Here is a 15,214-nt window from a genome sequence, read left to right as displayed (position 1 = left end):
TTATGTGTCTGGTGTAATTTGAAAATAAAATCTATGCAGAGAATAAGATATTTTTATTGGTAAAGTTATTTTTGTAGAATAAACTATTAGATTGACTTTTAGAAGTGAGCATAAATACTGGTTGCCCATCCACCAGCATTGGGGAGATGGTTGAATGTCTTGCAGCTTGTAGGGACTTTGGAAATAGTAGCTATAGTTACACAAGAGAGCTATTTCAAAAGGTTCGTCATGACCATGTACAACCTCGGAAGGGACAGTGGGTTATGAGTGTTTCCACTCGTTGGCTTCTAAGCCAACACTATTGTTGATTATTCCAGTTGGGGCACGTGTAACCAATTAAAAATATCAAATACTTACCACCAACAATAGAAATTACCACTGGTCTTGGGTTGCTCAAATCACCATCTCGTGCTAAGAGATTCCCTACACTGACATTCTGCATTTAAAATAAACAAGTGTAAAATATACAAGCAATATAACCAGAAAACCATACAGGATTGTTCACAGAGAAATAATGTTTTTAAATACAAACTTGTTACCAGTTTAAATATGCTTGTGGCATCTTGGAAACTGTAAGGAAGTAATTCACTGTATTTTGTCATGGAGGAAATTTCTCACTGTAGACAGTTGTAATTACACCGACTCAGCTCATGGTGCGCCCTTACAAGGCTGTGGGGTGCATATATTTCAAAGTTGTTATCTCCTCTTCAGCAACAGAGACTGGAAATCAGACGCTACGAGCTGACACAAGAGGCAGGTCCCTTTTATGATTTTTCCCATCATCGTCCAATAAATGGTTACACTTTTCAGTGGCTGGCCGTAAATAAGATACAGGTGACAGTGCTAAGCAGTGATGTGCATAAATACAAACCTGTTTCCAGTTCAAATATGCTTGAGGCATATTCGAACATGTAAAAAAAGCCATTCGCTGTATTCTGCCATGGAGAAAAATTTCTTGCTGTAGACAAATAGGCGTCACCCCGTTATGTGCTTAAAATATATTATTTTTTACACTAGGCACAAGACCAGAAATCTTTGGGGAGGGTGACAGTCAATTACATCGACTCCAGTGCATAACTGGTACTTAATTTATCGACCCCGAAAGGATGAAAGGCAAAGTCGACCTCGGCGGAATTTGAACTCAGAACGTAACGGCAGACGAAATACCGCTAAGCATTTCACCCGTCTGCCAGCTCGCCGCTTTGTGTTTAAAATATATTGAAATGAAATCATTAAAAATAAACCCGGGTATGAAACACAATTTTAGAAGTGTTAAGGGAAGTAACTCTTAATTAATCTATTACTTTTATCTCCCTTCATTTAGCTTTTACTCTTTTCTCTTCTTTTCTCTTTCACTGTCAATTCTGTCTCTATCAGTGGTTCCAAACCCTTTTATTTAAATGAGTTTACCCACGGACCCCTTTTAATATACTTATCCTTATGTATAAATATATATACAAAATTTTGAATTTAGTTCACGGACCCCCAGTATTACCCCTGCGGGCCCCAGGTTGGGACCCGACACTCATTACTTTCCTCTTCAATAGTACCAAGACGAATAAAAGTGGTGAGAATAAATATTAAAAAAGAATGCTGAAAATGATGTAAGATAAAAGAGATGTTATGGAAGAAAATAAGGGAAATATTTTGAGTAGATTTTATGTGAATCTGAGTAAGGTTATAAATCATCGGAATTGAATTCAAAGTAGCGATAAATACTTCATTGTGTTTGGCAGTAAAACTTGAATTCTATGTTTCCTCAGATAAGAATAGATCTGAAAAGAATAGATCTCAGGTTGTTTTATCAAATTTGCTTGTGTCTAGTGTTCTTTTCTCTGTGAAAACCCGAACTTCTCTACAGAAACTAAATTCCATTTCTGCACTTATAGAAACGTTGTGATTCAAGAGAATATTAACTTCATAATCTTATTCCAAAGATATAAACATAAATATTTTCCTGAGCCCTTAGCTTATATAAACTGCTGTTTAGCTTTGGATACATTTGGATACAAGAGAAGAAAATCTTGTCTAAGATACCTTACTTGCACTGTAATCAGAAATGATATTCACAAATCTCATTTTTCTTTCTTTTTTGTTCTTTTCTTTTTCTGACAACATTATTGCAAGAAGATGACTATGGAGACATCCTTGACAAATGCTAAAGTTTTGTCAAAGAATTTAAGTTTGGAAACAGAAACTGATTCTAGCTGCTCGGAGCTAAATATGCCAGCAAGCAACGATCAGTATATTTATTGAGAAGCAAAAGAATCATGTTACCACTTACCTTCTTGGTATTTTCTTTAACAAAGAAAGTATATGGAGCCTGTTCGAAAACCGGTTGCATATCTTGTTCATCTTTAACATCAATTAATATGTTGACTGAGGCAGACAAAGTCGGATTACCACGATCCTGTACAAATAAAGACAATTAACATTAAAAATGGATGTGTAATTAGTTCGCTTCGTTTGTGTTGCATCCGACGATATTATTACATTAATGACTCAATATTTAGGACTTAAGAATACTCCCGATGCATCGGGCAATATGATATGCTTGAGAAGACCTGTTGAGTCAAGTAAAACCAATATCGTAGCTGGGGCCGGTGCCCCCTGACTGGCTCCTGTGCCAGTGGCACATAAAAAGCACCATCCAAACATGGTTGAAGCCAGGTCCGTCAGACTGGCCCCCGTGCCGGTGGCATATAAAAAGCACCAATCGAACGCGGTCAATACTAGTGCCCCCAGACTGGCTCCCCATGCCAGTGACATGTAAAAAGCACCATCCAAACATGGTCAATGCCAGGTTCACCTGACTGGCTCCTGTGCTGGTGGCATGTAAAAAGCACCAACTGATAGTGACTGATGCCAGTACCCGCTGACTGGCTCCTGTGCCGGTGGCACATAAAAAGCACCATCTGAACATGGTCATTGCCAGGCCCACCTTACTGGTTTCTGTGCCGGTGGCACGTAAAAAACACCCACTGCATTCTCGGAGTGGTTGGCATCCAGCTATAGAAACTCTTCCAGACCAGATTGGAGCCTGGTGCAGCCGCTGGTACTCCAGATCTCAGTCAAACCGTCCAACCCATGCCAGCATCGAAAATGGACGTTCATCGATGATGATGATGACATAGAAAATGAGAAATTTACTTGCTCAGACTAAGGCCAACTACAAAGCTGGCTATTTGATAAAAAGCTTGCTCCCAACTACTAGGATCCAGGTTCAATTCCACTGCGTAGCACCAGGGGCAAGTGTCGTCTACAATAGCCTCAGGCTGACAAAAGCCTTGGGTGGCTCTAGTAAATAGAAACTGGAAAAAGCCCGTCGTGTGTGTGTATGCTTGTCTTTGTGTCTGTGTTTGTCATCGTCCACTCCCACCGCTTGACAACCGGCGTTGATGAGTTTTCGCGTTTGTAACTTAGCGGTTCAGCCAGAGAGACCGATAGAATAAGTACCCGGCTTTAGGAAAAATAAGCAATGGGGTCGATTCACTCGACTAAAAATTCTTCAAGGTTGTGCCCCAACATCGCCGCAGTTTAATGGCTGAAACAGGCAAGGAGATAAAGAAAAGATAATTGCCTGGCATAAAACTCACCAACTAAGACGGAATTCATAGCAAAAGAAATCAGATGTAAATATCTGTTTGAAAGCTTTCAAACCAGGCGTTAGGCTTTGATAATCAAATTCAGGTATAATGGACAGAATGACGTACATAACAATTCTTTCTTTTATTTGAAATTTCCAGCTGAGCCGGAGAGAGGCAACAAAAATCCAGAAACTCTTTAAGGAAAGCAGATCATTTCAAGACATTAATTTCACAAAGTAAATTTATACACTTGGAGGGAATCTGATCTTTGTAAACAGACAGGTTGTCAGCCAAATTCGAGACTACTTCATTTGTGAAACCCTACACACATCGAACTCACCCCAAAGCATCTCAATCAATCATATGGAATTATTTCTGAATTTTTTGAAATTGTCTCCCCTTGTTTCCGCTAAAAAATTTGCGACATTTTTTTTTTCTCCAGCAGAGAAATTTCTATTAATTGAATTTTTTGTTTTTTGTTTTTTTTTTGTGTGTTTGTTTCGTTACTTTTTTTTTTTTTTTCGTCTTTTACTATATTGCCACTTGAGATATCTTTATAACATCTATGTTATTTCTTTTCAATTCATATGATTTATTTTAATTTTGAAAATCACTGTCAGCCTTTCATATTCTAAGAACTTTGACCTTGGCCCTTAGCATTAACCATTTATTATTTCATCAGAATTTCTCAAGGTTATGCCATTTGATGATTATATCAGGAATCGAAGAGGCTTTTTTTTTTTTTTTTGTCAAATTTAATGTCAAAATTTATAAAGTCAAATATTACATATGTAGATTCAGAATGCGCAGGAAAATTATTAATAATTTGTGCCTGGACATATTTAGACATCGAAATAGTTTTGTCATGTTATATGTCAACACAAACAAATCGTTTCGAAATTTAGTGTTTTAGACGCAAAGTACAACGCCAATGATAAGAGAGCAATCCATTCTCAACCACAGCATGCGCCTAGCAATACTCGGCTAAGCTATGGGGCACACTTTTCTATTTAAAATTAAAATACCTTATTTATTTGAGGTGAAAAACAAATTTAAACTTACTGTTGCCAATATTGTCATAATATAAGACGGTGCACTTTCATAATCAAGGGATTTTTTGACAACTATCTCCCCGAAGTATTTACCCTCAATGAAGTTTGGTTCACGTTTCGTTGTTATTGAAAAGTGGTCACAAGCAAGTGATGCCTGAAAAAAGAACCCGACATATTAAACGAAATAATATTCTTTAAAAATAATGTTATATAATCAGGAATTATAAATACAACATAGACAAACATACAATCGAAGAAGAATATTCTTCTACTGGTTTCTTATTTATATAATGTTCAAAGTCCTATTCACATTCGTGAAACCAAAGTCAAAATGGCTTCACGCGAAAATATTGACGTTGATAGGGTCGGAACTCAGTGATACACGTCGACTATTTTGGCCGGAAAACCAATAAGTTTTGAATTTATAGTGCGAAGTTACAAATCAGATGTCCTGGTTCTTTAGTGTTCATCCAACCATTTTACCAATTCCAACTAATCCACTCAATTCCAAGCGAAGCTAATCCACTCAACTCGTTTCTTTTCAATTAAGAAGTTGGCTGTTTTTCAGAAATGGGGACATAGTCAATTGAATGGAAACAAGTATATCAATTTATATTACGGAAACTTGAAAACTGAAAAGTAAAATTGCATAAACTCAGAATAAATATATACCGTATAGCATCCACTTGAACTCATTGTAGCATCCTCTCCAATAACTAACTAAAATTTGTGTTATTATATGTGGCTAGTTCGGTAATCTCCTTATAAGTCGAGCTGCATTCCCATTTCGATTTATCCTGCACCCATATTTACTCATCCTTCGACTGGAAATGCATAAATGTATTATTCTCTTTTATTTTAGCATTGGAAAGAGAATCCATCTTAGGGTTTGGGAAGCGATCGCTTATTAGCAATGGTTGGTGTTTCAGATGAAACTTTTGTATATCAGTGGTTGAGAACGAAATGTTAATAAAATCAATCGAATGTATTGTCTTTCATGTTTGAGTTTGCCACTAATTACCCACTTGAGTTATTTTCTTTAGCTCACTCTTTCTAATTACACGAATTCTGTGGAACAAAATGTTTTACAACTTTTTTTTTACAAGAAAACTCTGTCCATTGATCAAAACAGGATTGAGAAGATCCAGGAATATACAGACAAATAATGAATGCAACAACGCGTTGCAATGGTGCATGCCATCCACACCTCACCTTACCTGACGGTGAATTGAGTCTACAACGTGTTTTCATGACATATTTGAAGCCAGTTTTTAAATCCATTTGAAACACTGACGCATTTGAACAATTCATGAACTTCATTCTATCTCCACCTTGAAACCAACGATAAATGTCGTCTCTGTATGTACATGCTTACATCTTGATGATAGGAATTGTTGAAATGGTTCAGACAGAACAACAGTTTATGAGAGGCTAAGTTAAGTGTCTTGGTCAATAATACCAAACAGCATCAAAGATACAGAACAGAATCAATGTCACTTCGACACAATAGACAGCATCCATATAATAATGTTCAAATTTACAAAAATCCCATCTCTCCAGCGTTTGGTGGACTGAAACAGGCTATGCCAGATTAACGATGCTTTTGCTGAAATACATTGTCCTTGAGTAATCTTTATAACCTATTAAACATGGATGTCTTGTTAGAATATTGAATAGCCTGTGTTATTAGCCTTTAGATATCCTCTCATATACGCGTTTGGTTCATAAAAGCAAACATAGATCGTAGAGGACAAGAATCTTCTGCCATGGACACCGGTGTTCTAACAAGACATGCATATAAAGATTACTTTTTGGTATTAATACTGCTTCCGTTGTTAATGATCAATTTTTAATAAGCCTTCTGACCTTGTTTTACTTCATTTTTTAAATACTGAAAAATTTCATAGAAATTTGTCATTATTAAGTTGGTCTTCGTCTCTTAATCCTTCTTTGTATTGATTTGGTTGTATGAAACTCGACAGGATTTCCAAACATTTTTAAAAAATTGTCTGCTAACTTAAAGGTATTTGCAGCATTAAACAAGACTCATCACAGTAGTATCTTATTTCCAAAGTCAACAGAAAAACATTGCACTTGCCTGGATACCCGTTCGACCACAAACGAGGTCAATTTCAGCATTCTCTCCAGAATCAATATCCTCAACAAACAGTTTATTGAAAATGGTTGTTCCAACTCTCACCAACTGTCAAAGAGAAGTGTTGGCTTAAAATAATGACAGCAGACCGTCTACACAATTCAAAACATTGAAAGATTTATATGCTTTATAAAAGAAGTCGGAATGAAGAGTTTAAACGGTACCATGTTCACTCGTACACAGGCGTATACACGCGCGCGCACAAAAGCAAACACATACTCATACACGCACATACATATATTATACATACAGACATATATATACAGACATATATATATATATATATATACATATATTATACATACAGACATATAAAGATATATATATATATCGTTTAAATTTGTTTACGGGAAACGTTTTGAATATGCAAATAAAGCTCCTATTCCATTATGCCGGCCACAGTCTAACGATGCTGGCTGGGTGAACCAGTTTTGGAGGTGGCACCGATATCCACGGATACTACAGATGACATCCCAGGAATACGAGCTGTGATCACGAGACATGTCATTTGTGGAAAGGCACCTCGCGATGCATTAAATGTTAGAACCGACAAATACACTCACATATAAGTAATTTTATATCACTCCATTTAGAATTTAAAATTTCACGAGGGACTATGATTGCATCTAGAAGGTTCCACTCCGAAGCACGAGGTTGTTTGTGGAAGACCAGCAGTCGCCCATGCATACCAATCCCTCCTCTTCACGCCCCTGATGTTAACCAAGGATGCACCTTGGTACCAGTGACGTCACAACTCATTTCTAAAATGAGTGTGAACTGGAGCAATGTGAAATAAAGTGTTTTGCTCAAGAACACAACACGGGAATCGAACTCACAACCTCACAGCTGCAAGTCCAACGCTCTAACCACTGAGCCATGTGCCTTCACTAAAAGTCTATGCATATTAATAAATAATGACAAATCTATCTACACTATAACTGTACCCACCAGTACTCTTAATATTAGTTATTATCATATTACATGTGTGTATTCACGCATACATGCATGTACATGGTGTCAAAAAATGTATATACATTTTAACAGCTTTTAATTTCTTTTTAGACTTAAGCCAACAGAAATAATGAAGAGTCAGACAAAGTTTTGAACAAGGGAAATTTATCCTAAAGCGCTAATGGAAGGTGGAAAACGCATTCCAAAGGCAAAGACATTTCTGGGGGGGGGGGTCAGACAGATACATCTACATCAACTTAACATCATTCAAATCAGATAAATGTTTCAATTCAGATATCCAGAAAAAATTTCCCGAACGTCCACAAACATTGATAAGCCCTAAAAAGCACGAAAATATACAAGAAAGATATTTCCAGAATTCAAGAAAATCTATGCTGCATGTAAGTCGTGACATAGGAATTCAAAATTCAAGCGCCCATCGCATTTTGAATCGGTGTCACAAGAAAATTTACCTTCCAATGATAATCCATGCTCTTAATGAAGATGGTCTGGGCCGAAGAATGGACTTTGGCAAGATGTGTGGAAGATCCACACTTTCCAACAAAAATTGTTTGGAGTGATGAGGCTACATTTAAATTAGATGGCCCAGTTACCACCTCAGTTGCACCTACCGACAACTTTAGAGTCTGCAAACTACGTGTTAATCTATCGGGAGTTACAGTATGGTGCGATTTATCATCAAAAGGATTGATTAGATCATTCTTTTTTGACAGTACTGTTACTGGTCTCGTTTACTTGAGCCTCTTGCAACATCTGTCCTGTTATGCTTTCAAAAGGACTTTGAAGATTTGAAGTCTATTTCCAACAAGAAAATAAGGGTCCCCGCAATGAGATTTTGCCAACAGGTCGATTGAACGAAGAGGATCAGTAAAACACTCTCTGTGTTCACCAGACCTCAGTCCGTTAAACTTTTTTATGGGAATACTTAAAAGATATGGTTCACTGCAAAAAAAAATAGCAACATTTAATGAATTGAGGGTAAGCATTGAACGGGAATGTGCACAAATACCAAACGAAATGTTTCTTGGTGTTTGCGATTCCGTTGCTTTCTGTTATCAGCAATGCCTGGACTAGAACGATCATCAGTTTGAAAAAATGCCTTCGTAAAATATTAAATTCTATCCGTAGATTCTATTAAATTTTGTAAATTAAATCTATTTTAAGAAACACTGACTTCATAATCATTCAATGTGTGTATATATGTGTGTATGTATGTGCGTATGTATACAGTGACGAAGACAGGCTGTAGAGATACTTACTTCAGAAACTGCCGTTTTGTAAGGAAGACCTTTGAATTTCGGAGGATTATCGTTAACATCTTTAACGTAAATGACTAATGTTTTTTTATTCTACAAACAATAGAATGGGAAAGCATTATTTCATGTGAAAATTAACAGAAAATTAATATTCGATTATAACAAAGATATGTTTACGATAGCATATTGCTTGGCAGTTGTGGCCCGGTGAATTATCGGGTCATTGCTCTGCCCTCAAGAATTTCGTATGGGTCAGTACCCCTCTCTTAGTGACATTATAGAATTAGATTTCCGCTCTTAACTATAAAGACACCATCGTTAATTATTAAGCTTTCCCTACTTACTATAGCAATATTCCCATTAGGACTTACTAACTTCCAGCTCTCAGCCTGTTTCCGAGCATTCTACTTCGATTCAGTTTGTTGAAATTCTAACACTTCGAAGCTTTCAATTTTTTGTCTTTCTAGATAAGTTAACGTCTGAAAGTAAAGAAATTGTCCGTTGGACTTGACTTTATCACAAGCCAATTAAAAACCGATGAATTATATAAGTACTCCAACAATGGAGAGGCCGTGTGCATCGGGGTCCACATAGTCAACAACTAGAGTGACTCGGATCGAACCAATGGAAGTAACGTGCATTGGCCATGAACACGTAAATGTTTAAAAGCGTTGGTCATTCACAAGAATGCAATTAAGAATAACGTAATTCTTCATGATATAACGGAAATGCAATGAAAGCTGGCTGCTTCAAAAACGTGTCATTCAAAAATACTTTATACTAACCTGATTGGGTTCCTGGTCACCGTTGTTTTTTTCGGTAGCAATAAATATTACTTCCAAGAGGTTTTCATTTTGACCGGGGTTCTTTATATCAAGCTGTCAACAGAAATAATTAGTGTGCCGATTATAAATTGATAGCTTTATAGCTGACAAAGAAATACCTGATATCCTGCTTATAGTTACAGTAGCTTCAAGAGGTTCGCGATGGCTATTAGGTTATTGATAGTTTTATGGTATTACGAGGGACAAACTTTCATTTAGGTAGGACCGCTAGGCTACACAACTCCCCGTTTACTCTTCTCTTTCAACATCCAGATCCGTGGTTCTCAACCATTTTTTTTTTACCTATAGACCCTTTTCATTCTTATTTTACTCGGATAGACCCTCATTGCCATTGCATATTTAAAAACATCCTTTTGTCTTTTTTATATAATTAAATATTATTAGGAACTGTGTAAAATGGCAAGATTTCCTTTTGGAAAGGTGGGGCCAAAAGGAAGTCTTACCAAAATTTTTTTAAGTGTTTTGTGTATTGTAGAAGTAGAACCAATTTTAACAAGAAATTCTTATGTGGCCCCTAACCAGCAAGGGTCATAGGGACCCAGCAAGGGTCATAGGGACCCTGGTTGAGAATCGCTCAACTCAATAAACAAAGAACTAAATTAACTTGCAAAAGAGAGCAAAATATATCTAATTAATTAGAACACAAAACAAAAGCTGATTATTTAATATGATATCCACCACTTCCATTTCGCTTCCAATATTGAATTATACGTTGAAGGCAGGGGGTAGCTGGCAGAAATGTTAGCACGTTGGGCAAAATGCTTAGCGGTATTTCGTCTGTCTTTACTTTCTGAGTTCAAATTCTGCCAAGGCCGACTTTGCCTTTCATCCTTTCAGGGTCAATAAATTAAGTACCAGTTGCGTACTGGGGTCGATCTAATCACCTGGTCCCCTCCCCAAAAATTTCGTGCCTTGTGCCTAGAGTAGAAAAGATTATTGAATTTTACGTTGTACATCCATTGAATTCAGTTAAATTTATCCAATTAATTCAGACAACAGATATGGCAAATAGTCAGATAGCAATATTGTTAAATCTCTCTCTCTCTCTCTCTCTCTCTCTCTCTCAGATTTTCACATCATTTTGAAACAGTAAAATAACTACCAGTTATACACTGAGGTGAAACCAATAGATGACACTCTTCTGTTTCAACAATTGATCCTTCGATCAATAACAAATCATGACTGTTGACATCACTGATATCATAAAATTGCTAATTAGCAAAAATAACAGACTGCTTCACAAAAATGCCAAATGGTATTAGTCTTGTTTCTCCACATTCTCAGTACAAACCCCATCTAGGCTGACTTTGTCTTCCATCCATAAATACCAGTAATATATTGCTCTCTTCTCCAGATGAAATCAATAAAGTAAATATCAGAAACATTTTTAACACCAAGTCGTTCTATTATTAGAAACGAGTGGTGTATGCATTCCCGAAAGGTTTTAGCCATTTATGTGAATGCAACTTAAAACTATCAAGAATTGAAACCAAGTCACTCGCTTTCATCGATTCGCTTGGATCTTATTACTTAAACCAGTGGTTAGGGTGTTGTACTCACAATTGCTGGATCATGGGTTCGGTTCCCAGACCGTGCAGTGCATTGTGTTCTTGAGCAAAGCACTTCATTTCATGTTGTTCCGGTTCATTCAGTTGCAAATGGGTGAACCCTATGACGGAAAGGCCTTCAGATTAGGGGAGATGCTGATCTGCTCATCTAGCCAGCAGGGTGGCATCATTTGAAAGATGGGCATTGTGACCAGCGATGTATAACATCAACTGATAGCCTGGTCAATCATGTGATCACATGATTAAAGGCATTATAAAAGTGGTTCAGAAAGTAGAGATACTTAACCAAAAGTTTTACTTGGAGAGAACTTTTGCTGTAATCTCCATTGTGGTTCAACCAGATAAAATCAATGTTATAGGGGAAGGTCGTTATAGTTAGTAATATGCCTTGCAAATCTTGTTATGACTGTCTTACAATGTCAGTCACAGTTCATCTATAAAATGATTTCATCCAAAATGCTCTCAAACAAGATTATCAAACAGTAAGAAATCACTTGAATTCACTAACCTCTCGGTCCAGACGTCGTTTCAAATAAACGGTTCCGTTTTCATAACAGGCAACAGACTCCCCGATACATTCGTAAGTAATATCTGCACCTTCTGGGTCATAGGCATCTAATTGTCCTAATATGGTACCTATAGATGTTAGAAACGTATATATATATATGTGTGTGTGTGTGTCAATTTTTACAAGGAAAAAGGTGATAGTGACTTCGAAGCTTTGACTTGCTTTCACGAAGCTTTGACTTCATTACACTACACTTTACTTGGGTCCTATTTAGCTTTATACAGTTTTTGATAAACTATGTTTTTGGGTAGGTGAAGCGATGTAAATGGTAATTAAGTGTGGTGTAAGTAGACTGGGGAAGTGGTTGTGTGGGAATTGGGGATAGGGGAGACAAGAAAGAAAGTCCGAGCTTGAAAAGCGTGGATTAATAGAAAGTTATGGTGAGATTTATTTTGGTTTGATAGATAAAGTCTGTTATTGTTTAGGGTGCAACCAAGCGTAAAAGTAAAGGAGTAAACAGAGGTGTGAAATTCAGGTCACATCCTTCTTTGTACAGAAAGTTATTTTGTTGGTTTGGAGTTCACAAAAGAATGCTTGTAGATAAATCATATATATATATATATATATATATATATATATATATATATATTATATATATGTATGTATGTATATGTATGTATATATGCTATGCAGTGCAATCAAATTGCAAAGAGAACTTCTCTCCTTAACCAATCAATGCATGCGTGTGCATACACTTAGGTGTGTGTATGTGTATTTTTTAATTCTTTTCTTTCACTGGTTTTAGTCAATTAAAATCGGTTAATTACACTCCATTTCCTGATAAGGAACCAGTGGGAATTGGATTATAGCCATGTTGCTGCCACAACACCACCTCAGAAGTTTTAGTTGCTTAAATCAAATTGTATTTAGTCCGGATCGATTTTGTTCAGAAGAATGGCAAAACTGACTCAGATATAAAACAAAGTAACCAATTTGGAACTAAATAAGTCCCAGTGATTCAATGGTTTGTGAAAGTTAAATGCAGATTGCAGCTAGATATGAAAACAGATCTTCAATCTCAGCGCCACACAATACAACATAAATATTACACGACTAAAGAATGAATATCAACATAAAACTCTTTAAACAATATCTGATTCACTTTGTTTTTGTGACAATTTATTCGAAACAAACCAATAGAAATTATACGAAAATTAAAGTTTCTATTGCAAAATGTACAAAATAAATGGCAACCAATATCTCTTATTATTTGAATTGATATACCTAATTCCAAATTTTCAAATAAGCCGTCTTCTGTCAGAAGTTTTTTTAAGTAGTTTCTCCATACTGGTGGTTTGTTTGTGTTTTGGCTGAAGGACAAAGTGACTGAAACAAAAAAAAAACAAAAAGAAACAAATTTGCAAATATATATCAATGCAATAACATTTTTTCTGCAATGCTCAATACATACATACACACGTTCGTACACACGCACATACACACATACATGCATGCATACACATACACATATATACATACATACATACATACATACATACATACATAAATAGGCAGACAGGCACTCAAGTACAGAGAAGAAAACCTAATTTCATTAGATTTAATTAGATGAGAATGTGTATTAGATTGGACCTTAACCCTCACCCTAACTATAAATCTAATCTTTACTTTAAGTACCTCTACACTTGCCTTTTCTTCTTTCTGTAGAAACAAAAACACTTGGGAGTTGTGCTTTCTTTTTCATACATTTCAGATTTGCTATCTTACATCATCTACCTGTCCCCTTTGCTTCTTCCAATACATCTACAATTCATAAATGCCGGTCAATGTTTTCTCTAAATGGACTATGTTGTAGGCCTTCTTGCATCTTGGCTCTGAATTACTTCATACTTGTTAAATTAGGCTCATTCTACCATTAGCATATATCACAGTTTCTCATCAGCTTTTGTTTTTTTTAAAAACAGTAATGATTCAGCATTTCTTTAAAACAGGGGTTCTCAGTCCAATTCCAGGTGACCCTTGGAGGTCCATAAAAGATTTTGTTAAAATTTATGTGCAATGAATCAGTTATATTTCTACAATATAAAAAATACTTTTTTTTTTTTATACAATCCCTAATAATATTTGATTATAAAAAATATAATAGGATTCTTTAAACATGGAAAGGTTCATTAGAGGGTCCACTAGAGTATAATAGGAAATCAAAAGGGTCCAAAAAGGTCCATAAGTAAAAAAAAAGAAATGGTTGAAAAACATTGCTTTAAAAGAACACAAGCCTTCATCAGCTTTTGATCTTATGGAAGAGAAGTTCTCCATTTGCTACAAAATTCGCGATGAGATAATTTTATTTTCATTGTTGGTATAAATACATTTGATGGATCCAACTGTGAGCATTAGGTTGTTGCTTGAGATTATTCGGATTTGTACTCTTTCCTGGATAAATTGCTAATGAAGTATATTAGGCATATTTAGTAAAAAGCTGATGCTTAAAAACACTTGCAGAATACATTGATTAAAATATAGTACAGATAAAAATAAAGTTATTTGATAAGATAACTAGCCATTATCATTGAAGTATGAAAAACAAATCTAAAAATGCATTCAATCATTTCTTAAATTATATAAACCATAATATAAGCGAGAAGAAACTTACTCGAAAGACTTAGAGTCAATAGCCAAAAGAATTTTCCAGACATATTTATTCTGCAAAATAAGAACAAAAGAAAACATTTCAGAATATGTTAGAAATAGAAACAAAAAAATATAATAGTATAATGGACATAGACATATACAAGAAGTCAATAATGAGAGATATTAACACTTTCATGGTAATATTCCTTTAGAAATATGGTCGTCGACTTCCATTCGTGTAACATTCCACTATGCTTGTCTCTTTAGATGCAAAATTATCTTTTCAACAAAAAGGTTTAATTAAGTAGCGAAACTTTAAACAAACATCATTTGCAACCTTTGTTCAGTAAAAGGCCTGAAAAAAATTTGATAAACTCAAGATTTTAAAATTTCAAGATTCTCAAAATATATGCTAGTACTTCAAGTAATCCAGTACAGTTCTTTGCACAAATAAACTTATATAACTGCAAAAGATGGATATATGACTGAAGATGCAGCCATCTTTACATATATGTATCTATCTGCGTATACATACAGGACACAAATACATATGTATATATGTATGCATGTACATACAAATATATATATGCATATATATATATATATATATATATATATATAT

The 15,214-nt window shown here is 35.5% G+C and overlaps 1 protein-coding gene across 1 annotated transcript in view; it reads right to left on the bottom strand.

The window, feature by feature from the left end:
- LOC106870759 (cadherin-87A) overlaps positions 1 to 15,214 on the bottom strand; it is a 119,297-nt gene that overhangs the window by 88,786 nt on the left and 15,297 nt on the right. The window contains exons 2-10 of the mRNA XM_014916956.2: positions 14,615 to 14,664; positions 13,228 to 13,329; positions 11,944 to 12,071; positions 9,808 to 9,900; positions 9,026 to 9,115; positions 6,738 to 6,842; positions 4,650 to 4,793; positions 2,285 to 2,410; positions 358 to 436 (exon numbers count right to left, since the gene is read on the bottom strand). Of these exons, the coding sequence (XP_014772442.1) occupies positions 358 to 436; positions 2,285 to 2,410; positions 4,650 to 4,793; positions 6,738 to 6,842; positions 9,026 to 9,115; positions 9,808 to 9,900; positions 11,944 to 12,071; positions 13,228 to 13,329; positions 14,615 to 14,657 (910 nt within the window). The 5' untranslated portion in view covers positions 14,658 to 14,664. The remainder of the gene's footprint in view (positions 1 to 357; positions 437 to 2,284; positions 2,411 to 4,649; positions 4,794 to 6,737; positions 6,843 to 9,025; positions 9,116 to 9,807; positions 9,901 to 11,943; positions 12,072 to 13,227; positions 13,330 to 14,614; positions 14,665 to 15,214) is intronic.

This window comes from Octopus bimaculoides, chromosome 2 (assembly GCF_001194135.2).
Source record: "Octopus bimaculoides isolate UCB-OBI-ISO-001 chromosome 2, ASM119413v2, whole genome shotgun sequence".
In the NCBI taxonomy this organism is placed as follows: Eukaryota; Metazoa; Mollusca; class Cephalopoda; order Octopoda; family Octopodidae; genus Octopus; species Octopus bimaculoides.
This window is presented reverse-complemented; position numbering and strand designations above follow the sequence as displayed.